This window comes from Rattus norvegicus, chromosome 3 (assembly GCF_021556685.1).
Source record: "Rattus norvegicus strain SHRSP/BbbUtx chromosome 3, alternate assembly SHRSP_T2T, whole genome shotgun sequence".
NCBI classification, from domain to species: Eukaryota; Metazoa; Chordata; class Mammalia; order Rodentia; family Muridae; genus Rattus; species Rattus norvegicus.
Window position 1 is genome coordinate 152,446,402 of NC_141536.1, and position 25,245 is coordinate 152,471,646.

The 25,245-nt window shown below is 44.6% G+C and overlaps 1 protein-coding gene across 2 annotated transcripts; it reads left to right on the plus strand.

Annotated features, from left to right (window-relative positions):
• The first annotated feature begins 1,790 nt into the window (after positions 1-1,790).
• Ywhab (tyrosine 3-monooxygenase/tryptophan 5-monooxygenase activation protein, beta) lies at positions 1,791-24,270 on the plus strand. 2 transcript variants are annotated; one of them, XM_087654019.1, is made up of 6 exons: positions 1,791-1,986; positions 17,254-17,415; positions 19,528-19,651; positions 20,894-21,057; positions 21,839-21,934; positions 22,420-24,270. In XM_087654019.1, exons 2-6 carry the CDS (start codon positions 17,257-17,259, stop codon positions 22,474-22,476), a joined length of 600 nt encoding a protein of 199 aa, XP_087510145.1. In that variant the 5' UTR covers positions 1,791-1,986; positions 17,254-17,256; the 3' UTR covers positions 22,477-24,270. The 2 variants fall into 2 exon arrangements, with proteins under 2 accessions (XP_087510145.1, NP_062250.1); NM_019377.2 differs by having other exon boundaries at positions 1,833-1,986; positions 17,254-17,556.
• The last annotated feature ends 975 nt before the right edge of the window (positions 24,271-25,245 follow it).

A 25,245-nucleotide genomic window follows, 5' to 3' on the forward strand; every position in this document is an offset into this window, starting at 1 on the left:
ATTTGTTTTTTAAGTTGGTAACTGGACTGGGGCTATACTTTAGTTGGTAGGGTCCTTGCCCCACCACACCCACACACATGTAAATATGATGAGAAAGAAAAAAATGTCAGCAACTGTACTGGAGAGTTTTATGTCAACTTTACACAAGCTACAGTGGCCTACAGCAAGAGAGCCTCAATTGAGAAATTACCTCCATTAGACCAAGCTGTACGTAAGCCTGTAGGGCATTTTCTTAATTAGTAATTAATTGGAGAGGGCAGCCCATTGTGGGTGGTACCATCTCTGGGCTTGTGGTACTGAGTCCTATAAGAAAGCAGTCTGAGGGGTTGGGGATTTAGCTCAGTGGTAGAGCGCTTGCCTAGCAAGCGCAAGGCCCTGGGTTCGGTCCCCAGCTCTGAAAAAAAGAAAAAAGAAAAAAAAAAAAAAAAAAGAAAGCAGTCTGAGCAAGGCTGTAAGCAGAACCCACCACCGTGCTCTCTGCATCCATTCCGTCTTCCAGGTTCTTGACGCTTGAGTTTTTGAACTGACTTCCTTGATAATGAATGATTTGGGAGTGTAAGTCAAATAAACCCTTTCCTCCCCAGCATCACAGCAAGAGAAACCCTAAGATAGCAGCCATCTCAAACTGTTTATACATTCTGGAACAGTACGTTGGGAGAATAGAGAGTTATATAAACGAATTGGGGTGCTGATGATGGGTAAGGACAGAGCTCTAGTTGTCTCAGGAACTATTAAGTCTGAGCCATTAGCAACGGATTTCAGAGTAACAGACACAGAATGACATTGAAGAGACCGCTCCGCTCGGTACTTGATGGGGGTAAGGCCTGAGAGTCAAGTGGTGAATTTGAAGTCTATCATTAAGCTAAGTAAGGGTAAAGGAGAAAAGACAAAGGCCTGTTACTTTGTTCTTTTTTCTAGAGACTGTAAGCTTCAAGATACGTCTTGCTGTATTCTCTAGCATTCAGAAAGCTGCCAGACAGAATTTGTGGAAAATGGAGTGGTGGTAGAGGTATTTTGAAGGGCTATGCTTAAGGGTCAACTGGCTTGAGTGAAGTATTAATAAAAGTTAGGTAACAGTGAAAGTCGTTTGGGGATCCCAGGGTTCTGTCTTTGAGGCTTTCTCTTTGAAGGACACTTGGAAACCAGAGAATCTCAACGAAGAACTGATGTACACAGGTTTGGTTTTTTGGTTTTTTCTTTTTTTGTTTTTTTAAGACCTTGGGAATGTTCTGTTCCTGACACTTCACGAAGCTTCGTTGGTCTAGGAAAGGAACAGTAAGTACCTTTTAGGACTGAAAGATGAATTAGCTGAAAATGGAGGGCTGGCCATGTCTGTTCTCTTCAGTTACAAGCATTCCCTTAACGCACAGCTACTAAGACTGCTGGGCCCTCCGACCCCGTGAGAGTTATTTTCAGGGTTGGGTAGGAACAGACTACCCTAGCCTGGACCAAGACCGCTCCAGGCTTCCAAACTATCCCCTCCGGTAGCCTACCCAGTTCTCTCACAGCCCAGCCCCAGGGCGGCCACCTCGGCTCCGCCCTCTCTTCTTCCTCCTTTTCCTGCTCTCCCCCGCCCCACTTCCTTTCCCTACGTCCGCCCCCTCCTCGCTCCCACCCAGGCTCTGCGCCCTCCCACGACCGCTCCCTTTTGGTCCTCCTTGACTTCCCCTCCTCCTGGCTATCACCGCCCTTTTCAGGAGGACGGAGCAACCCCGTGCTTCATTCACCCAATGATGAGTCGACTTAGGGTGGGGCGGGACTTGGGCTAGAGCGGAAGTGGTGGCCGGAACGGAAGTGCAGCTGCCGCCGCCACCGCCGCCGCCGATTCCTGAGCCGGGTAGCCACTGCCGCTGCCGCCGCCACTGCATCTACTGTCGCCGCCACCGCCGCTGCCGCCAGCATCGCCTGAGGAGTGAGTCCGGGAAGGACGTAGTCGCTGCCCTTCGATCTTCCCGGAAGCGCCTTTGCTCCCTACAGTCCTCCGCGGTGAGTGCGGCGCGGCTCCCAGGGGCCCCAGCGCGAAGCCCCTTCTCGGGCGGCGGCTGCGGCCAGTCTCGCTGCCGCCCCTCCCCGCTTCCGGCCGGGCCTGCGTCTCCGCGGGAAGCCGGGGCTTCTCTCTTAGCGCTCCGTACGGGGTGCGGCCGGGCCTGCGTGTCTGGAGACCACTGGGCCGCGGACTCCCCTCGGCACCTCCTCTGCTCAGCGCCGCCCCTGCCTGCTCCCTTCAGGCCCGGAGCCATCCCTCTGGGCCTGTCAACCTTGTTCATTCTTTGTGACTTTCAAAAATTGAAATGTAGTCGAAGGCGGGCGAGTTCCCGAGCCGCGACGCCCCTGCCGCACTCCCCTGGATGAGTAAGGGTTTAACCTTGGCGACAGCTGGGGTGAATCCCTCTCCCCCTTTGCAGTAAAGCTGTTTCATCATCGCTGGTGTGGGAAACCCAGCTGGACCCGAGATCCCCTGACAGCAGGGTTGATGTTTGAATTAAGAAATGGGGGGAGAACAAAATAACAAGAAATGGATTTGTCTGAACCATTTACTGATTCAAACCGGAATTCCCAATGGGGTGGGGGAAGATCAGGCTGAGTATTGAGTCTTTCTCTTGATATTTGTCGTCATTTACTGCCAGAATCTCATGTGTCCGCGCCCCAAATTCATTCATCCATACGCGTTTTTTGTTTTTTTTCCATATATATATATATATATATATATATACACACACACACACACACACACACACACATAGAAATTTGTCTAGTAACCTCACTGAGGAAGGAGTAGGTGAGATGTGGACCCTTTTTTTTGCAAGATGAGTGCATCTGGGTCTGTTGCAAATGGAGAACTTGCATGCATCGAGGATTCCAAAGGTGGCAGCGTTGGTGAGAATTTGCTAACCTCTGTAAAAATGCATGGCTCGTGTCCTTGCGTTCAGTACATTTTCTCTGGTGAGACCAGATAGCATTCGACTCTTGATTTGACTTGCCTGGTGTGGGAGGTGGAATTTGGCAAGATGTTACAAATCTGTAAAATCCCGGGAGCCGATGCAGAAAGGTGCAGCACTTTAGAGAATATGGAAATTACATTTCTCACTGTATCTCAGGTGTCCCTGTGAGACCATCCAGACCTACAGTTTATAGGACTGAGCAGGTGCTTACTCAGCATCACACATCTAGCTTCTGCAAATTTATACAAATATTACTGGGTTCTTGGTGGATTTCTCTTGACCACCCTCCAGTGCATTCCATTTCTTTGGGTTGCCCAAGTCTCTTTTTTTTTTTTTTTTTTTTTTTAATTTAAAGATCTATGCCTTAGCATTAAATAGCTGGAGAACGCCGGTTTTTTTTTTCCTTCCCCACCCAAGTTAGAATTTTAAGCATGAGCTTAGAAAAGAAAAGCTGAAATCCTGTACCAAATGCTAAATGATTTTCTTAGCCTCTGCCTTCCAACTATAAGAAACCATTCACTCATCTTACAGATGAAGTCTTTATAAGAAATGAGGTGATTCGGCCTAAACCACACACCTACTTACAGATTGAATATCCTCTTTCATCGGTGGCAAGTATTTATGGACTGTCGTCCCCTGGAGTGTGGCTCCTACCCTGTTATCTTCCATTTCCCATCATGCAGTGCTTGGGTTATATTGAAGCCATTTTAGACTTGGAGATGTATGGATCAGGGAGGCAGCCTGTGTGGAAACCAGGCCGAGCACATTCCCTTGATGCTCACTCCCTAGGCAGAGTCCCCAGAGATTTGAGCTGCTGCAAAAAGTGCATTTTTCCCATTTGGCTGTGAATCCAAAAACAGCACTATGAGGTAAATGTGATTCAGTTCTTTTCTGTATTGTTTTCTAGCTGTGATCTTCAGGAGTTAATTCGTCTCTGCTTCTTAGCTCCCCTGTCTCCACTGTTGTCTCGAGACCTTCCGTAAACTGTGTGCTGAGTACAAGCCTTTGGTTTTGTTTTATTTTAATCCTTGACTTCAGTTTCTTATTTCTCCCTTTCTGATAAGATACAATCTTACTTTTTCCACTTGCTATGAAAAATAATCTATAATGTTACATGTAGTACATCCAGTATTTCTCCTCTGGACTGTACAAATGATATCTGTTTCCCTCATCCCCACCTCTTTTGTTGTGTAGCCCAGCCTAGGCTCAGACTCACCACTCAGTCTTCGCCCCTCTGCCTCTTGGGTGCTGAGCTTACAGATATGCCCCCAATTTCTAGGATACAGAAATTCTTAATACTAATAAAGTTAATAAACAAATTGAACGTGAATGGGTGTATCTCCTGTGATGTTTAAATATATGTGTATGTTGTATAATGCTTAAATAGCCTATCTCAGACTTGATCTTTTTTTATGGTGAAAATTAAGTTTTTTTCTAGCCCACTGAGAAATACAGAACAATGTTGTGTATAGTCAGGGTGAAGTGCATAACACAAGGGAATTTGTAACTTACATCCATTGATCAGCCTTTACCTTGTTTTTGACTGTACATATACACGAGTTCACATTCTGATTAGGAATAGTATATATGCCCTATAGCATAGAAACATATAGAAACTACCCGGGTGACTTAATCATTAGCTACCGAGGTATCGGCAGGTAACCAGCCCGTGATCACACTACTCACTACTCCCCACTTGTGTGCCACCTTCCTTGTGAGCACTGTAAGCATGAATTCAGTCCGCAGCCAATAAAAGGTAAGTACTATTGGCCTCATGCGTAGATGAGGAAACTGCAGTGCAGAAATGAGAATTTTCCCAAAGATAAACACATATATGTAACACAGAATTAAATGCTGAAATCAGGGGTCACACCCAGGTCACTTGACTCTGGGTAATGATAGATTTGACTTGTGGTTGAACATGTATTCCATGACCACAATTACTTTCTTGTATACGCAGCCTATTAATGTGTTCAGACTCCAATTTTAGCTGTTCTCAAAGGATACAGTGCTGTTCATTTGCAGGGTGGTGTTACTGGTATATGTCAGGTAAAAGATGCTGAAAAGACCAGTTTTTCTGGCACTTGCTTTATACCAGGGAGAAAGTCCATCAGGTACACTGCAGAAAAGCACCCTAGGTTCTTGTTTACTGTAGTTTAGCATAGTCCTTGTTTGGGGTTGTTAACCATATTACTTTGTAGCATTTTAGGTTTCTAGTTCTGTACGGGAGAAGGAGAAGGGGGAGATGATTCTCTAAGTAGAGAGAGAAGTTACTACATCTTGTAAGAATTATTCTCCTGCTTGGTCAGTGGCATCAGGCAAAAGCAGTTGTATAAATGAAGGACTCTAGGAATGATAACGTCATTGAAAGTTGATGTTTAAAAGATCTTGGTTGTCTTTAATATCAGCACTTAGGGGCAGAAGCAGGCTGGTCCTTGTGAGTTTCAGGCCAGCTCTCCAGCCCAGCACTGTACATAGTTCCAGGAGAGCCAGAGCTACACAGCGAGACTCAACTCAAAAACAAACAAACAAAACAAACCATGTGGTTTGTACATTTACCTGAGGAGATAAGGATTCAGACTAGTTGGGGGCCAGCTACACAATGACTTTAGCTTTAGATCTCTCTTTATTACAGGAGTAGGATTCTAGTAGATCTGCATTTCATAACGAGAAGCTGTTGGAGCTGGACTCTGAAGAGCTTTTTCTAAGGAGAATGTTAAAGGAAGAAATGTTTTTGAAGTGATTTTTCTCTTCTGATATGTCTGCTAAAAAACAGCCTAGAGGCTGCTTTTGAGAGTCAGTTAGATGTTTCTAATATGTGTAATGAGATGAGAGTGATCAGTGGCCTCCCTGAAACAAGCTGTCTGGCAGATTGTAGGTAAACTTTTGCTTCAAGTTCTGCCCAGTTCTGGATTCTGTGAGTTTCCTGTCCTGGTTCTGGTTTATTTCATTGTTTTCCTTAAAACACCCAACCAGAAGACTTCTTTCTGAATGGCCTTGACTCATAGATAAAGAGCCAAAGTAAAGTTGATATGACCCTGGTCTGTCACTATCAGTCCTCATGGGGAGAGCCTTAAATTAAAGATAGTTTGAAGAGTTTTAGGGTATACTGTATAACTTTACATGATTCTTCAAAACAATTAACAGTAGTACTTAAGTATTGGGGGTCATGGCTGATCTTACAATGATGGCTAAGTTGAGAAAAGTGCATTAACTTTAGAATTAGTGTGGAGGGGCTGGTGAAGTGGCCTAGCTGGTAAGGTGCTTGCCACCAAACCTCATGTTGAGACTCCTGTTAGCACGTGAAGGAGAGAGCCAGCTCCAGGTGTCTTTGGACTTCCATGTGCATACAAAATTAATTAATGTCAACTTCTTAAAATTAATTCTGTGGAGATAGGAGATAGGTTTGTGGTAAAGCACTTACTATGCAAACATAAGGACCTGTGTGTTATCTCCAGCAACCACCTGAGAAAGCCAGATGGTGTGTTCATAGCTAACCTCAGTTCTGGGGATACGGAGACGGGAGAACGCCTGGAGTGCTGGGGCTGTTCTCTGTGAGAGGTCTGTCTCAGAAAAACAAAACCAAAAAAAAAACCCAGGGACAGTTCCTGAAAAATGACACTCAAAAGTTGATCTGTGGTTTGCATTCGCTCTGTTTGTCTTTTAAGATAAATTCCCAGATATCTGAATCAGTATTAATTCCTAAGTGCTTTGCTCATTTCAGTAGACCATAAATGATGATAGTGTTGTTATTTAGCCCTTACTTGGGTTTTGTATGGGTCCCTGATAAATTTCGTAAGAAGGATATTTGAAAATATTTTAGGGACTTGCTGGAATCCAGTTTGAATCTCTACGTATAATAGCCTAGCCCAGCCTAGTCCTGATTTGAACTGAGGTAGTGCTCTGAAAAGTCCAGCTGAATGTGATGGCTCACATCTTATAACCCCAGCATTCAAGAGGTTGAGGTAAGAGAAGTGCCAAGGGTTTGAGGCCAGGCTAGGCTGCATACTGAGGTTCTAGCCAACTTAAGTTATAGAGCGAAACCAACAGGATCCCAAAAAGGTAATGTAAGATAGACGATATATGGTTTGTGTTTATAGCTCCAACATGGCCTACCTACGTCTGTCCACATAGGAAATAACAGCTTGTTCACTTTTTAGAAATTGGTCAATGGGATCTGCTCTTCCAGAGTTCAATTCCCAGCAACCACATGGTGGCTCACAACCATCTGTAATGGGATCCGATGCTGCCTTCTGGTGTGTCTGAAGACAGCGGCAGTGCTCTCATATACATTAAAAAATAGATAAAGATTCATCCGTGACCAGGGGGCTTGAAATTCAGTGTGGTGGACATTGGTTACCCTTTGGGTGTCCAAAGGATCCTAGTGTGGGTTACTGCCCACATAGGTGCCAATAAAGGTATTGACAGTAAGCCCTAAGAGTCACATTCTAAAGATAAGCATAAGTAATTAGCATCTGCTATTCTTTTCAAGTCAGTAAAGAGAACAAGGTAGGTTTAAAAAAGTGAGGTGCATTTTAACGTGTTCCTTACTCACTGAGTCTTGTTAACTTTATGACATACTTGTCGGTGCTGTTAATTGAGTCTTATGGAGACTGCTAAACGGGCATCCCAGATCAGAAGGGTGCCTGTTAATGACAGTATGGCTGTAGATGACTTAGCACTTTAAAATTATCTTGGCAACAAGAAATACTGTCTATTGTTACTGATACCCACAGGTAACCTTAGAAGCATAGATACTGACTTGGAACAGTAATTTACTTCAAATTATCACCATGTTTTTAAACAGTTAAAATGTATAAATGACTACGATAGGGTACAGAGTTTCTGAGTTCTCATTATGTGCAGTCAACTGCTTGAACACAGCGCAAAGTTCTACTGGTATCAGACTTGGTGTCCTTGTAAGGAGATCCCTTCCCCATGGATGTGTGCTGTTTACTGGGTCATAAGATGACTTAACCAGTAGCTACACTCTGAAGCAGAATGAAACCTCCCCATATCCCCAACAGCCATCTACTGCCAATAGCTAGGGGTGGACCTCTAGAATGCTAGCCCGTTCCATTTTGTGCAGGTAACCCCGGCTGAGTCATGAGTGCAAAGGCAACAACCACATGATGTCTAGAAGACAGCATTTCACAGCACTTCTCCATCGTCTGACTCGTACATTCTTAGGTCTGTCCAGTGTTTCCTGAGCTTTGGAGCTGTGTCCTGGGTAGGTAGTAGTCACTTAATTTTCAGCAGTTCCACCAGTTAGAGTCTTTGAATTAACCACTCACTGCCCAAGAAGCATCTCTGATCAAAGTTGAGATGAGTGCTAGTCTACTGGTATAAGTGTAGGAATGTAAAACAACGTGTGTTTTGTAAACAGCAGGAGTAGCTTCCCCCCAGGGCCTAGAACCTCCTTAGCAATGTGCTTTGACCACCTTTACAGTCCCTGTCATGAAATCCTTCCTCCAAAGGGAGCCTCACCTAATCTCCAAGTCAGTGTTCTGTTGTAGTTTCTGTGGCTGTGACAGAGTGATTTAGAGGGCGAGGGGTTTATTCAGCTGACAGTTCCCTCCATTCCTCCTAAAGCTGTTCCCCCTCAGGAGCTCCTCCTTTATTTTCACATTGTTCCCCTCCCTTAGGTTCTGTCTCTACCCCGCCCACTCATGGGCCCTGTCTAAGCTTTCTGACCTCTACAGACCTTAAACCCACAAATCCAAAACTTCAGAGCTAGGATCTGGGCCTGGATTACCTCACTTAGAGTAGATGTTCTAGTTTCATCCATCTTCATGTGAATTTTATAACTTTATTTTCCTTACAGCAGGATAAAATTCATTTCAAATATACAAGTTCAATGGATGGACATCTAGGCTGACTCATTTCCCAGGTTTTGCAACTACAGCAGTGGTGAATGTGGATGTGTGGGTGTCTCTGTAGTAAGATAAGTTGGTTGAGTGGCTTCATTATAATCTGTCCATTAGGTCAGTCTCTTGGATGCCTGTGTGAATCAGGATTAGCATGTCTTTGGCTTGGTCACTTAGAACCAGCAGGCCAGTTTATTGTGGTGCATGTTGTTTGCGCACACTGTTGGGCATAATTAGTGATGATGCTCGTACACTGGTGTGAAAAGTGGGGGCTGGGCATGCTTGAATCCCTCCACTCAGCAGTAGGAGGCAGGAGGATTAGGAGTTCAATTCCAAGCCAGCGTGCGTGACATGAGCTACATGAGTCGGACTCAAAACAAACAACATGGAGTTCCACGATGCTGTGGAAGGAGAAGAGGATTTTGGTTTTTCTTTACGATTTAGTGTTTGCTTGACATAGAACTGTTGTATTTCAGATATGCTGTTTCTGTTTCCAGCAAAGAATCTGTACATGGTGAATGAAACTGGAGTTTTACAAGAGTACATTTTGTGTGTGGAATGGCACACAGTCAATTTTAGGTGTTTTTCAGTGAGTAGTTTTCTGTGAGAGCCAGGAGTGCTTCACTTGTTCAGGATAACACCCACCAACCAACTGGTCCCACTGGCTTTGCATTAGGAGGTAGGTAGCTTGGCAAACTTTCTTCTCAGCTCTGATCTGCTCTGTGGTACTGGGGACTGGTGCATCAGTGAGTGTGGTCAGCCCGCGCCCATTCACACTTGGGAGCCTGGACTTCTTTTTCTACCACTATAGCTTATTTCTCTCTCACCATCTCATAAAAGGAGCTAGGACACCTACCCTTTTTTTTTTTTTTTTCCTTTTCTTTTCTTTTTACGTGTGTGTGAGACCAGAGTCATCCGGTCCTCTGGAGTTGGACTAACAGGCAGAAGCTCTAGAGACGGTTCTGGAAACCAGACTGGTTCTTCAGCGCATGTGTGCTTGTAAGTGGTGAGCTCACAGAGCACACATCCTCCAGCCTCTCCCTCCGTGTGTGTCTTTACCTGTGGGCTGCACTGATGGTGGGGCTTTTCAGCTCCTCAGGGTGAATGATCCAGAGGATTCTTTGGCATTCTGGACATTTCTGCAGTTGTTTCAGGGTTGGGTTGTAGGCGTTTCCTTTTTGTGAGGTGCCTTAAGAGACAGGATTGCTTTCCTAGAAGCCTGTACTCTGAGCACTCTCGAGCATTGGTGTGTGTTGTCTTATTTCACTGTTGCTTAGGCCTCCTTTTAACACTGCAGAAACGGGTGATTCTAATGTTGGGAGATTGTGTAATTGCACTATATAGTTTCCTGTTGGTTCTATGTAGGTCTTTCCTGAAAAAGAGCGCCATGTTTTCTATGAAGTTGAGGGATTCTTGACATGTTGTATATAGTAGAACAAGTTATTGAACTCAAGCTTACTCTTACAATTGAAAGTGTTCTCTTCCTTGAAAATACATAGTTCATGATTCTAAAAGCTAAATTTATCATTTTCTCTTTTTCACATTTATTTATTTACATTCCAAATGTTGCTCCCCTTCCTGGTTCCTCCCTCCGAGTGTTTCACCCATCCCTCTTCTTTGCTTCTGAGAGGATATTCACCCACCCACCCACCTACTCCCACCTCACCCCACTAGCATCTCCCTTCTCTGGGCCATCAAGTTTCTACAGGGCAGAAAAGCACATCCTTTCCCACTGAAGCAAGAGAAGGCATCCTGAGTGGGTCTGAACCCAAAAGGACATACATGGTACGTATTCACTATAAGTGGATATTAGCCAAAAAATTCAGAATACCCATAATACAAGTCACAGACCATATGAAGCTTAACAAGAAGGAAGGCCTAAGTGTGGCTATTTCAGTCTCACTTAGAAAGGGGAACAAAATAATCATGGGAGCAGAGGGAGGGAGGGATGTGGATGGGAGAGGGGAGGGGAAAAAGAGGGACAGAATCAGGTATGGGGAGGGGGAGACAGGGGAGAAGCTCAGAGGGCCAGGAGAATGAATAGAGATACGCACAGCACAGGGAGGTGGGGGAGAACGTCTAGAGAGTCCCAGGCACCAGGGATATTAGAGCTCTGCTCTCAGGATCCAGTGGGGATGCCATTAGCCGAAATGCCCAACAGCGGGGAGGTGGAACCTGAAGAGACCGCCTCCAGTAGATAGACATGCCCCTATTTGAGGCATGGGGCTACCTGCCCATCCACCTCCAGTAGATAGACACGCCCCTATTTGAGGCATGGGCTACCTGCCCATCTTCAAAATTTTTGACCCAGAATTGTTCTTGTCTAAAGGAAATGTAGGGACAAAAATGGAAGAGAGGCTGAAGGAAAGGCCATCCAGAAACTGGCCCAACTTGGGAACTATCCCACGCACAGGCACCAAACCCAACACTATTACTGATGCCATGTTGTGCCTGCAGACAGGAGCCTGGCATGGCTGGCTGTCCTCTGAGATGCTCTACCAGCAGCTGACTGAGACAGATGCAGATACTTAAAGAAAACCATTGGACTGAGGTCAGGGTTCCCTATGGAAGAGTTAGGGGAAGGACTGGAGGAGCCGAAGGAACAACAACCCCATAGGAACATCAGTATCAACTAACCCGGACCCCTCAGAGCTCCCAGACACTATGTCACCAGCAAAGAGCAGCCGTGGACTAGTCTATGGCTGCTTCAGAGGACTACGATATAAAGTTACCATTTTCAACTTTTCTTAATTTGTATAGATGAGTGGTAGTGATCTTCTGTTTGCTTGACCACTTTGAAATGAATTCTCCAAACTTTGACTGACCTCTAACTAGACAGTGTCCCTAGACAAAGCATTCGAAGATGAGGCTGACTCACATTGCCTTTGTAGTTGGGTTTAGAACTGTATTTTGAAATGGTCTTGTGATCCTAGCAGTGGGGAGGTGAACAGGCTTCTCTGGGGTTACATGTTGAGAGCCTGTCTCAAAAGACCAGCAAGGGCTGCAAGTGTAGCCCAGTGGTAAAGCACTTACATGGTGTGCCAAATCTCTGGTGGACTCGCCAATATGCCTTCTTGCTCAGAGAAACTTAGAGTCCGGAGCTTGCGTGTGGAATTGAGAAGGCAGTGTCTAATCCCCTGGAGCTGGAGCTCGAGGCAGCTGTGAGCTACCGGAGATGGGTAACCAAGCCTGGTCCTCTGAAAGAGCAGCAAGTCTCCAGGCCATCTACCTTCCCGTCAGTCTGTCCTCTGGTGCTCATCACAGGCTCATTCTTAACTGGATATGCAGAAAGTTACCCCCTCAGCACTGGGATGCACACCAGGGTTTAAGTTCCAGACCCTGGGCCTCGTCTGCTCTGCTGTGTGTTGTGATCCAAACGTGGGGTAATATGATTTTAGAAATAGTGGATTGTCAGGTTTGTTTGCATCCATCTGTAATGTGAGCACTTAGGAGGCTGAGACACATCATGAGTTCCAGACCACCCTGGACTACATGAGTGAGACCTTGTCTCCCAAATAGAAAAGTCAACTTTAAAAATAAGGCTTATAAAAACACGAGTACCTGGAGATAACGCTGAGATTAGATTACTACCCTTACCCTTTTTTACTGATGTCTGGTCATGTTTGTGGGCTCCTCAGGAACATTTTAGGAACTGTATCCCTGTGTGCATAGCCCTGTACATCTCAATTGTGTCTTTCCTGTGCAGTCGCCTTTTGGAGTCCTGTAATTTTTACTGTCTTGACTCATTTTTTTTACTAACCAGCTCTCTACTGTTAGCTATTTGAATTGTTTGCCTACTTCACTAAGCATCTATTAGCAAATGTTCCTCAGTTCTGTGACTTGCTGCTTCCAGTGGCTTAGAACAGACAGATTGACACCCATCATTAATCTGGGTGTGCACGAGAACTCTTGTACCTTTCTCCTGCATTGTCAGGTTAGACTATGGCCTCTAAGGAGTTCATCTGCCCTGACAGAAAGCAAATAAAGGCTGTTTGGCCAAAAATTTCTTGGTGGGACTCTCATTCTAAGTCTCAAGAAATGCATGCCATTCTGTTAAATTGCCTACAAAACTCCAGAAAAATCTGATTGACAACAGTTAACATGTATGTTATTTTGAACTCAATGGGAAATTTGTCTCATCTTAACATAACTACTTCCTTTGCAAAGATCAGTCTAGACTCAATTTTCCTTCCTGGTTTTTTTGTTCATTGTTTTGATACTGGAGAGTGAGCACAAGGCCTTGCACATACAAAACAGGTGCTCTTTCTGTGAACTATCATTTTATGAAGTTGTATATTTTAAAAAAAGCTCACACTTTGGGTTAAAATAATATATAGACACTTGGTGGGGGGTTGGGTTAGTCATCAAATTTGTTCGGTGTGTATTTTTAAGAAAGACTTTATTGGGGTGGGGATTTGAAAGAGGGAGGGAGGGGCTGCACTTGGGATGTAATGTGAATAGAGAAATAAATTATGAGAGAAAGATGGATGGATGCATCCTGGGGCACAGTCTATGGGGAAGCCTTTGCCCAGCCAGTAGGAGTGAAAGATCTCGAGTGGCCAGAACAACCAAAGTGTTGTTAAGCGCTCTGAGGGGAAGCTGGAGGAAGGCAGGCTGCTGGGCCTCTTCCGTGGGCACTGCTACCCTGGAGTTAGTGGCAGGCAGAGAGACACAGCTAGCAGCTAAGAGCTAACAGGACTGAACAGGAAGTGGCTGTGGTCAAGCACACACACTGGGCTATTTGGGCTGGGTCAAGGTCCAGCGACAAAAGCTTGGGGAGAGAAAACTGCATAAGAGGGTTACAGCTCAATAAAACAGGCAGTTTATTCCACGTGGAGGGACCTTATAAACATTTGGGGTTGGGGTGGGATCTGGAGGCAGATGTTTTTATTGACTTGGTCTCATTTGCATATGGAAGGACTTTAGGTGTTGTCCCTAAGTGATTGTCACAGTCCTCTCACTGGGGTGTCATGGTCACACATTCCAGGACTGGAACCTGGTCAGGACTAGATTTAAATGCCTACTGTCCTCAATTATGAGAATTGCTGGGGTTCCTGAATCTGCGCAACCTTAACCAGTTTTCTGTCTGGTCGGTCCACTGTCCCACAGATGAATGTGTAGATGAATACCAGATTGATTTAATTGATCGAGCTTTATAACTGCTGTTCTTTAATGCCCTATTCCGGGTAGTCACAGCCACTCTGCTGAGAGAGACGCTGTTGTGTGCATTTGTAAACTCGAAGTCTTGAGTTTGTGGGATCCTTCTCTGTGTAGTGGCGGATCGTGCTTTGACTCGTGGCGGTGGCGTTGCCTTTCTTCTTTGTTCTCCCGGTCATGCGCATTCAGAATCTTAGCAGACGCTTATTTGAGCAGTTGCGGCATTATGTCTGAGTCCTTCCTTTGAGAATAGTGTGTGGAAAACTAAGTGGTGTAACTTTGCCCACTACCATAGACCGTAAAGAAGGCTGAAGCGGGTTTGAGTAGATTGATTCAGAGTCCTGGGTTGCACATCCTAGGCAGATGGATAGAGTTTACATAGGCATGTATACGTGTAATATGAGGCCCTGAGTTCAAACCCCAACTTTAAGAAAAAACCATAACCAAAGACAAGCTAAATGAACATTTTTAAAGATTTATTTATAAATTTATAAGTACACTGTAGCTGTCCTCAGACACACCAGAAGAGGGCATCAGATCCCATTACAGATGGTTGCGAGCCACCATGTGGTTGATGGGAATTGAACTCAGGACCTCTGGAAGAGCAGTTGGTACACTTAACTGCTGAGCCATCTCTCCAGCCCCAACATTTTTTAAACATCCAAAATATTGTGGTTTCAAAAGGTGGCAGTAGTCACAGTTTCTAGTGACTAGCCACATGCGGCTAGTGACCATTGCAGTTTCATGGACCAGTCGCTGTAGGGGTCGGTGTGTGGAAGAGCCATTGCCTAGTGAGTCAGGACAGACGTGGACTTGTATACAACAGCAGCACATGTGAGAAGAAGGTTTGCTGTCTGTCGCGTCTTTCTAGTCTGGGAAGGCACTGTGGGAACTTGTAATCAGCGCCGTCTTTACTGCAGATATCAGAGGATGGTTCTCGTAGTAGAGGGGGGAGGTAGCTCAAGATGATGACCTGAAGCGCAGGGTGGGTGTTAGTTATGTAGGTGAAGAAAGAGGAACTCTTTCGTTTTTCCTTGTCTGTGCCTTCCTCCCAACTACTAGATGTTGTGTAACCCATTTCCTGTTGAAACTGGCCTAGCTGCTCCAAAATCCATGTTATATAAGTCTTGAGTTATGTAAGTAGTAGGTATCAGGGCCTTTAGTTAGTGTTTTCTCATCTCTCTCTCTCTCTCTCTCTCTCTCTCTCTCTCTCTCTCTCTCTCTCTGTGTGTGTGTGTGTGTGTGTGTGTGTGTGTGTGTGTGTTTAAGTAATTGAAAGTTTTAGAAAAATATCAGTTTTCTTTTTAAAGACATACATTCATGTCTATGATAACATGATGGTTTTTAATCTTCAAGAACTCTGTGACAGTTCCAAAGAATCTTGAAATAGTTATTTTGGATTTGTTTGTTTATTTATTTTGGTTTTTCAAGACAGGGTTTCTCAATGTAACCCTGGCTGACCTGGAACTCACTCTGTAGACAAAGCTGGCCTTGGAAATCACAGAGATCCACTTGCCTCTGCCTCCCAAGTGCTGGGATGGATTTATTTCTTTTTTATGTATATAGGGGTGTGTGTGTGTGTGTGTGTGTGTGTGTGTGTGTGTGTGTGTGTGTACACATGCCTGTGTGTATGTGTGTGCTTGTTGCTCACAGAAGCCTAAAGAGGGCGTTGTATCATTGGAGCTAGAGTCATAGGTGGTTGTAAGCCACTACGAGCATGAAGGGAATTGAACCAAGTCCTTGAAAGAGTAAGCCCCCTTGTCTGCTTAGCCACCTCTCCAGCCTCTGAAGTTTCTTTTTTGTTTAGTGTAGCATTGTCACTCAGGAACTTGGGCTAGTAGGTCACCATTTGAGGGCTTGCACATGTAAAATGCACAGACTTTTAGGTGACTGCTATAAGCAGAGAGGGCCTGGGAACCTATACCCAGGTTTTCACCATTTTTTGGCTTGGAGAACTGTTGTTTCTGCTGACATTCCATCTGGCCGAAGTACTTGCTGTTTGACTCATTAGCTGCTGTGGGATGCTGTGAACTAGGCAGTGAGAAGGGTCTTCTGCATTGGTAGGGTGTTGTGCTAAGGTTACATTAAAAAAAGAAAGAAATCATTGTATGTGTATTGTTAATGTGTCCACATGTATATCTGTGTACCACATGCATGCCTACTTGTTTCACTCAGAGGCCAGGAGTGGGGTAAAAGTAGTCAGACCTCCTGGAACCAGAGTTATAAACTGCCCTGTAGGTTTTCCTTTGGAATAGCAGGCAGCATAAACTTCAAAAAACAAGTTATTGGATGGCTGTCAAGATGGCTTAGCAGAAAAGGGAGATTGGAGCCAAACTTGATGACCCAAGTTCAATTCCTGGAACCCATGTGGGGCAGGGAATCCCATAGCTGTCCTTCTTCCCCATACATGCACTCTCCCATGGGCGTGCACACATAAATGTTTAAAATCAAGTGTTTTTAAGAGCAGTTTCTGTGTATTGGGGTGGGGAGGGATAGGGTAGTGGAACAGAGAAGCTCTAGAAGAAACTGGCAAGTTTAAAGGCCTTGTATTAAACAGTAAGGCGCGAAAACTTGTATATAATGTTTAAGCTGTAGGCCTTTTCCTGAGGCAGTCTTTCCACTAACCCATCTAACTTAACCTCATCTAACTTCTTGGCCTGTCCCAGCCAGGTGGCTGGCAGATTCCCTCCCTGCTTGCGCTATTCCATCAGTGTCCTTTCCTTTCCCTGTCACCTTCAACTCCTTCCTCAGCTCGTCTACCCTGTGGCACTCTCTCTGCCCGGAAGGTCCACCCCTTGTACTTCCTGCCACAGTTATTGGCCATTAGCTCTCTCTTATAGCTAACCAGCAGTGAGATCCAGCTCTTTGGTTGCCTGAGCCATTGAGACTCGATACAAATAGGAAACTGGCGATGAGCTGTAGAAATGACACTTCCAAAATCCGCCATCACCAGATCTAACAATTGAAAACACACAACTTAATACGCTGTGGAAAAGTCACCTCAGCTGCCTTGACTCTCCACTGTGATCTACCTGCTGGGCTCTTCTGGGTTCATCATTTTCGTTCTTCTAATCTTCATGCTTTCTGAGAAGGGGGAAGGAATACTGGGATATACCTACCGTGTAGGATTGTTGATGACAATCGACCAAAATGATTTAAGGCCTTGGCTCAGTCTTGGCTCTGTAGACAGTCAGAACATGATTCACACTCTTGATTGCATTTGGGGCTATGCTTCTAAGAATGTTGGGAGCCTGACCTTTGCTTTCTCTGTGCTCTTGCTGTTCTAGAAAATGACCATGGACAAAAGTGAGCTGGTACAGAAAGCCAAACTTGCTGAGCAAGCTGAGCGTTATGATGATATGGCCGCAGCTATGAAGGCTGTAACAGAGCAGGGACATGAACTCTCCAATGAAGAGAGGAATCTACTCTCTGTTGCCTACAAGAATGTGGTAGGTGCCCGCCGTTCTTCCTGGCGAGTCATCTCCAGCATCGAACAGAAAACAGAGAGGAATGAGAAGAAGCAGCAGATGGGCAAGGAGTACCGTGAGAAGATAGAGGCCGAGCTGCAGGACATCTGCAGTGACGTTCTGGTGAGGCAGCGCTTCTGCTGTGCACACGCCTCTAGGCATGACGGCAAGCCGTCCAGATGCGAGCTTTCAGGCAGCTTAGGAGAGAGTGGAAGTGCTCACTCTAAGAGCCGCCTGTAACTTGTTCTAAAGCATGTGATTGGGGTTTTGTCACCCTTTCTTGATCAGTTCATCTTTTCTAGGGTGTTTTCCTTCCCTCAAAAAGACCTGCAGCAAACAGGAACGTTTTATTAACAATCCTCCATTTTCCTTTAGAAATTGAAGCCAAATGAAGAGGACAGTTAGAAAGGTGCAGCCACTAGCGGACAGTTCTGTAGTGTCAGCAGTGACTGTCTCTGGAAAGGGAGGGATTTAAAGGCCTTCTTCTGTCCTCACAAAGCGTAGAGATCTGATGTCGAAGCTTAGGCAGTGTACCTTTTAAAAGCCAAATCAGAGGTGGAATGGGCTGCTCCTGTGTGGTTATGTACACTGCAGTATTAGGTGGTAGATCTTCTAGCTACATTTGGGGTTGGATGGGAGGGGTACCTACCCTAGCATACCTAACTGTGAGGCTGCTTTAAAGGAAAGGGAGCTCTTTCCCTCCTGCAGCACCGTCTGTCTCTCTAAAGTACTTCCCTTGCCCTTGTATAAAGTTTGTCAGCTCTCAGGCCATGCTCCTCCCCAACCCACAGGAGTTACATCGCTCTCTGTCTGCACAGTAGAAACAACTGCTGCCTCGCTCACTCTGAGGATGATTAATGAAGGCCTTGATAGCTTGGCTTTGCCTTGAGCCTCTTTATCAGCTTCGTGGTGTAAGATAAGTCTCATGGCTCAACATGCTGCCTCCAGGTTTCTGGGAGTTGGTCAGTGGTGCACTAATTCCTGAGTGTTAGGTGCATCTGTATTCAGATGAAGTATGGCTTGCACTCCAAAGGCAAGAGAGTTCCATAGTTCCGGACATGTAGGCCAGTTTTTAAGAGCATCTGAAAGGATGTGAAGAAGAGCACGGTGCTTACTGCCTCTTAACCAGTTTTTCAGGACGCCACATTCTAAAACAACTCTTGGAAAATAATGCTCTGTACACGAAGCTTGGACTCCTTCAGAACTACTTTTGTTGTAAGCATAAATGTTTAAAGGAATTTGTTATTAATAATAGTTCTAGACTGAATGCTTGCTGCGTATCAAGCAACGTGTTAAGCACTAGATATAAGTTACCTCGCTTACAACTGCCTTAGATGGTGGTCATGCTGGTCCCCTTCCCCATTGTACAGCCAAGGAATCTGAGGATTGGGGTCCAAAGGCAGTCTCTCCAGGGTCATGTGGAAACAGACAGTAAGCATAGAAGGTTCTCTTCTCAGGGCAGATGAAGTTTAAACTTAGTTTCTGGCTGTTTGTTCTGCTGCTGCTTTTTTCTTCCCAGAGTGGAAAGGCCCACACACTCACAACTACAGAAGCAATTCAAGTGTCAGTGGGGGGTTGTTTTGTTTTTAAGAGATGGGCAGAAGAGTTACAAAGTAAAAGTCAACTTCTAAGCATTGTTAATATTAATCCACAAAGGCTTTCCTCGGGGTTTTTGTGTGTATGTCCCATACGTATTTTAATGTTAGAGGGAGGCTCTTTTGTCGGTAGTCTTTTCCATTTGGCTTTGGGGTACCAGTGTAGTTCTGTGCCACCTTTTTGATATCACATTCCTCTATAGTGGCTACAGTGTAAGGAGCCCTTTGATGGTGGGAGTGACCTGTACTACAGGCACCTGCTCTTAGGACTTGGCCAAATGGGATTTAGCGGCTTGAATGAAAATAGGTTGGGGGGCGAAGGGGAGCAGGGGTTGGTTGGTTGGGTTTGGTTAGGTTTGGGGGAGGTTGTTGTTTGGGGTTTTTTGGTTTTAGTCTTCAGAAAAATGAGGAGGAGGAGGAGTGTACATATCTTAAATCTCAAATGTAATTTTAACATCTCACAAGCAATTCAAAATTCTTATTGTGAATCACTTTTTAGGAGCTGTTGGACAAATATCTCATTCTCAATGCTACCCATGCAGAAAGCAAAGTGTTCTACTTAAAAATGAAAGGAGACTATTTTAGGTATCTTTCTGAAGTTGCATCTGGAGATAATAAACAAAGTAAGTAACATTTGAAAAATACAGTCAGTGGGAGAGATAATATTTCATAATGAAATCTGGTTTTTGTTTACTATAGACACTCAAGTTCACAGAATTTCAGAGACCACAGCATTGTCATGTGTGGCCATGGGGTTAATAAATCTCTTTATCTAATGGATAGATATGAAGGGTGTTAGAAGTTTGATATGTAATGTGTTTGGCAAACTCTTATCTGGGAATTGATAGTTCTCTTTTTACAAGTACAACTATAAAAAATAATAATTCTCCTTGGCTATGATTTTGCTTTACCCACTTTGTACATACTGTCTTTGTAGTCTGAAATCTAAATGTAAGATTCCAAAGATGAGTGAGTCTAAATTTTACCCCAAGTAACACTGCATGCACTAGTCACCTGGCCAGCACCTGGTTGCCATATTGGTTACTTGATTGACTATGCAAGTGTGGTACTCCTTGTGTTCAAGTGACTTGCTAGTTTCTGAACTGCAGACTACATTACAGTGTATTGTTAAAACTGTCCTGGTGATTTCCTGTCTGAGTATGTCTGATGGGTTTCAGTACTGTCTAGTGTCAGGCATCCACAGATAAGGGAGACCTGTGTGAGACCACCATAGGGGAGTGCCTTCCTTTCCGCCCATGGCTTACTGTGAAGTGATTATAGCTGTTTTATTTTATTCAGTGTTCACTGTGTGCTAAGTAATTAGGGTTGTGTTATCCTCTTAGCACTTTGAATTTAGGTGAGAGTCTCCCATGTTTTCCAATAAAAGAAACCAGAGTTCGAATTTAGATGTTTTTACTTGCTCCAGGCCACATACAAGTGAGTTGAGAATTTGAATTTGTTTATGCCTATCTTTTTTCTTTTTTTTTTTTTTCTTTTTTTCGGAGCTGGGGACCAAACCCAGGGCCTTGCGCTTGCTAGGCAAGTGCTCTACCGCTGAGCTAAATCCCCAACCTGTTTATGCCTATCTTAAACCCCATCTTTTTTTTTTTTTCACTAGATTATCCACATTCATTCTTATGAAGGGCTGTGTCTATATTCTTGGCTGCTTTAATAGACTTCATTATAACTGTTTTCTTCCAAAGCCTTTAATACAGTACTTAGCATAAACATTTAGCAGATGTTAGGTTGAATGGTGAAGACGTGGACCTTTGTTTTGATGGGTTGCTTGCTTTAGCTTCTTTTACTAAAGTGTCTTGGATATGGATCCCATGTGCGAGACACTAACATTTTTATCTTCCTTCCAGCCACTGTGTCAAACTCCCAGCAGGCGTACCAAGAAGCATTTGAAATCAGCAAGAAAGAAATGCAGCCTACACACCCGATTCGCCTTGGCCTGGCTCTGAATTTCTCAGTCTTTTACTATGAGATTCTAAACTCTCCTGAAAAGGCCTGTAGCCTGGCCAAAACGGTGAGCAAAGACGCATTGCTAATTCCAAGAACTTCCTTCTGTTTGTGAGCATCCTCACCATCTAGACTTGGACGCATTTTCTAGGGAGTGGGGTTTTAGGAAATCCATGCACACCTCTTATTTGGCACTTTGCTCTGAATATATTGTCTGGTTACTGTTGGGGTCATTGGTAGAACCTTCCAGGTAAAAAGTAGGGGCTCTCTTCAGGCTTTGGACATTGTCACCTTTGTTCCAAGATAGGACCCCATGAAAGAAGGAGCCCCACTTTGTTTGTGCTGTATTATCACTTCCTGTGTTCTCTGAGAAGCTTGCTTTCTGGTGCACACTGTTATTTGAAACTTTAATTTGAAAAGAGTGCCTGAAGTGGATTCTACAAAGTGAGCCCGGGAGACAAATCAAGCTTAGTGAAGTGAGCTTACCTGTTCTCCCCTTTGACCTTTGTGTCCAGACCTTTTTAGTTTAAACAAAAAATAGAAGCCACTTTGATAATTAAAAACCTGAGTGAATTTTTAGATTAAATGTGCTACGGTTAACATAACTTTTTTGGGGGGTTTATCATTGCTGACTGGTAGTGTGTGTGTGTGTGTGTGTGTGTGTGTGTGTGTGTGTGTGTGTGTGTGTGTGAGAGAGAGAGAGAGAGAGAGAGAGAGAATGAGAATATGTGGGGGGGGTGTACATTTGAATAGGTGGCAGACAGTTGAGCGCAGACAGGTCTCACCAGCAGGACAGGTAGCGCTAACACAAAGAGCGCCCAGATCTTTGCTAACACCCTTTGTTGTAGGCGTTTGATGAAGCCATTGCTGAGTTGGACACCCTGAATGAAGAGTCTTACAAAGACAGCACCCTGATCATGCAGCTGCTAAGGGACAATCTCACCGTAAGTACCTTCGGAGAGCAGATAGCTCCTTAGTCCACTGTTAGCCAAGATTTAAGATGGCTCTCTACTCTGTCAAGTACAGTTTTACATTCTCAAGTTACCTACATCTTACTGCTGAACGTTATGCCTTTTCAGTCATTGTCTGTGGTCAGAGGGAATTTCGAGTTGTTGAATGTGGGACCTGGAACCATAGCTCAGTGGTTCTCAGCCTGTTCTTCCGAAGGAACCACACCTTCCCATTGCAGCCCACAGCCATCTGTAACTTCAGTTCTAGGGGATGTAGTGCCCTCCTCTGGCGTCCTAGGACAGTAGGCATGCAAAAGGCACACAGACAAACGTGCAGGCACAACACCCATACAGGAAAAACATTTTAGTTTTTTGCAAAATGGTAGTTAAATGAGGTAAAATATACTAGGCAATCTCTTGAAGAAAGCTTTTAATGATCTTGATTTTATTACAGCCTTTTCTTTCTTTTCCTTTTGCAGCTGTGGACGTCAGAAAACCAGGGGGATGAAGGAGATGCTGGAGAGGGAGAGAACTAATGTCTATTGAGCTCTGTGATCTGTTTGGTGTCACTGTATCCTCCACATTATGTCCCTTTGTGCGATAAACAAAAACAAAAAAAATCCAATGTGGACTTTCGATCTTTCACAGCCTAAGCCTTGCAGAAACGGTCCCTGGGATGAACAGCTGGTATTTGTATCTAAAACTCAGACTGGTCCCTTAAATGCCATGGTATTTTGAAGTCTTGATTTGATCAACATTGACAAGGATTACTGTGTGTTTAATTTTTACAAACTGAACACTGTGATTACAGGGCTTTATAACTTAGCAGAGCTCTTCCTGGTAGGAAAAATTGACCTGAATTATGTGTAACTTTTTGGAAAGTTTAATCTGATATCAAAATGGTCACTGAAATACAATTCTGTTGTAAAGTTGTACAGAAAGTTCTAGAGATTCTCTTGTGATGCTGGGACTTGGGCGAGATGCTTACCCTTGGCATCCTGAGTGTGGTAACTCACAGTAATTCTGCCTGTGGTTGAGGGCCTGTTAACCCTTGATCACTTTGGGCTGTTACCACTCAAAAGTTCATGACCGCAAATATCTGCAGTGTCTTCTGAGGAAATTCAAAACCTGAAAGTGAACTTCTTTGGCTGATAATTGGGCTGTAACACCACAAAAAGGTCCCGTGTTCATACCACATGTGTGACTAAACCTTTTTATTATAGCAACGTGTTCCTGATTAGCTCCATGTGAAAACGGGGCTGTTACCCCCTAGCTGAAGGAGAGGGGAAAGAGAGAGAAAGTAGTGTATCATATAAACGGCCATACCAGTTTTTTGGATGATTCTTCAATGTTCTGTGGATGCGGCCTCTTGCCTGAGGAGCATTCCTAGCCTTGGGGTGGGAGCTGTGACACGTAACATTCTTCTCACCCTGTCCTTTTGACTTTTGACTTTTTCCTCTTTAAATGTACAGCTTTCTGCTTCCTTGGGTGGTTTTCTTGGGAAGCCTTTATTAGTCAGTACTGTGTGGACAGGGCGGGGCATTGAGCACATGGTGAGAGCTGTGCTTTAAAGGTTGAGAAAGACCTTCCAGCACCACACCCTGTCTCCCTCCAGGTCTCAGCACAGTTGTTCTTCATAGTATGACCCAAATCGGGAAAAAATAAAGGACTTTTAAGTATTTGTGATTTCCCCCATTGCACCCAGCCCTGACAGTGCTTTGTCTGTGCCTGTGACAGACCCTCCCTCCAGTGGACTCATCCAGCTTCGTCCTCAGACACGCCTCAAGAAGACTTAGAACACAGGGAAGTTGCATGGACACTACAGTAGAGAGAACCAAGAACAGCCAGGCCTTCAGTCTCACAGTATCACCCCTCTACCTTGACATTCCGTGTACCCATAGCTGTAGAGTTCATCCGTTTGTCCATCTGCTGAAATATGAAAAGAATTCATGCACTGATTTAAACAAAAACAAAAAACCCACAAAAAAATTTCTTCTTTCTAGCTGAACAGAAAACGTGCAGTTAATACTCGGCGCTTGACAAGCAGCAGCGAGTGTGGACCAAGCCTGTCTGTATCTGGTAGCTCTTCGCTCTGTTTTCTTTCCTTACCAGTATTCTGCCTAATGTTTGCTTCCGTGGTGGTTCTTTGCCTAGCAAGCACACCTGTGGTTGTGAAAATAGTATAGCAAAAAGAAAAAGACCCCCTCCCCACCCCCAGTTACTGATGTGCTAGATCCGTGTATGTCTTTTAAACATTCTAGTTTCTCCTTACACAGAGTAATCAGGACGATGTAAAAACTCAAAAGTGAAATAAAACATCTTATCAGTTAGTTGCCTGTGGATTGATGTGTCACCACCCTCTCTTTAAAGAGTAAATAGTTTTTCTTTACCCTTTAGAACCAGCGGTAGAGATGTCTTAGATGGCCATCTGTGGTAACTGCCGGCTTGAATTAGAGCAGCCATGATCACCTGTGCAAGACCCTTGCCTTTCTTTTCGAGGGGGTGGAGGGCATGTCACAAGATTACATAAGCACCTTGGCTGAACGTGCACAGATGGCAGCGCTGCTGGTGGCATAGCCACTCTCAAGGTGCAGGGGACTTAACAGTGATACAGCTGCCTTAGAACCCGCCATACTCCTTTCTGTCAGCAGCCCAATAAAACTTAGCTGGTTTGCCAAACTGGACGTGGGTGGAATCCTTTCTTCGGTATCTATTATCTTCCCTATCTGGAGTGAATAGATGGGACTGTATCTCCCTAGGAAAAACCCTGTAATGCTCCATTCACCAAAACCAAAGGTGAGTCTGGAAGGAACAGCTCCAGCTGTAGGTAGTAGGTGTCAAGACAACAACTGAGCCGAGTGTTGATGAAACCCGGAAGTGGCTGTTTGCCTCTGTAATAGGGTCTTCTGGTAAGTGATACACCCTCCCTGCAAGCAGCTGGTGGACAAGAAAGAATGTTAGCGTCTCTGAAGGTTTCCCTGGGTCAGGATTATAAGCAGGCAGTAGTGGCCACTGCATGGCCCATTCTGTAGGTAAAGACAAGTGGCCGAGGCCACACTGCCAGTCCAGAATTGCTCTTCGTAAAGGAGGAATTAAGAGTGGAAAGAATGGATGTTACCTACTGTTTGCATTAAGTGGGAGAAAGGGAGGGATGAGGTGAATACAACAGATGGAGTAAGTACAAATTGAATGTGTTCTTCCTGGGATCCATGTCCCGCGCTATCTCGCCAGCAAGAACACGCGGGGACACACGACTCCTTCTGCAGCAAAACGTTTTTATTGTATCTTAAAGAGAGGGCCCGGGT

Bases quoted from the DNA above. Each gene is read 5' to 3' on its own strand.
- Ywhab (NM_019377.2), top strand. From the start codon at position 17,257: ATGACCATGGACAAAAGTGAGCTGGTACAGAAAGCCAAACTTGCTGAG. The intron at 17,557-19,527 runs GTGAGGCAGCGC...ATCACTTTTTAG, and splicing joins ACATCTGCAGTGACGTTCTG to GAGCTGTTGGACAAATATCT. The intron at 21,058-21,838 runs GTGAGCAAAGAC...CCTTTGTTGTAG, and splicing joins CCTGTAGCCTGGCCAAAACG to GCGTTTGATGAAGCCATTGC.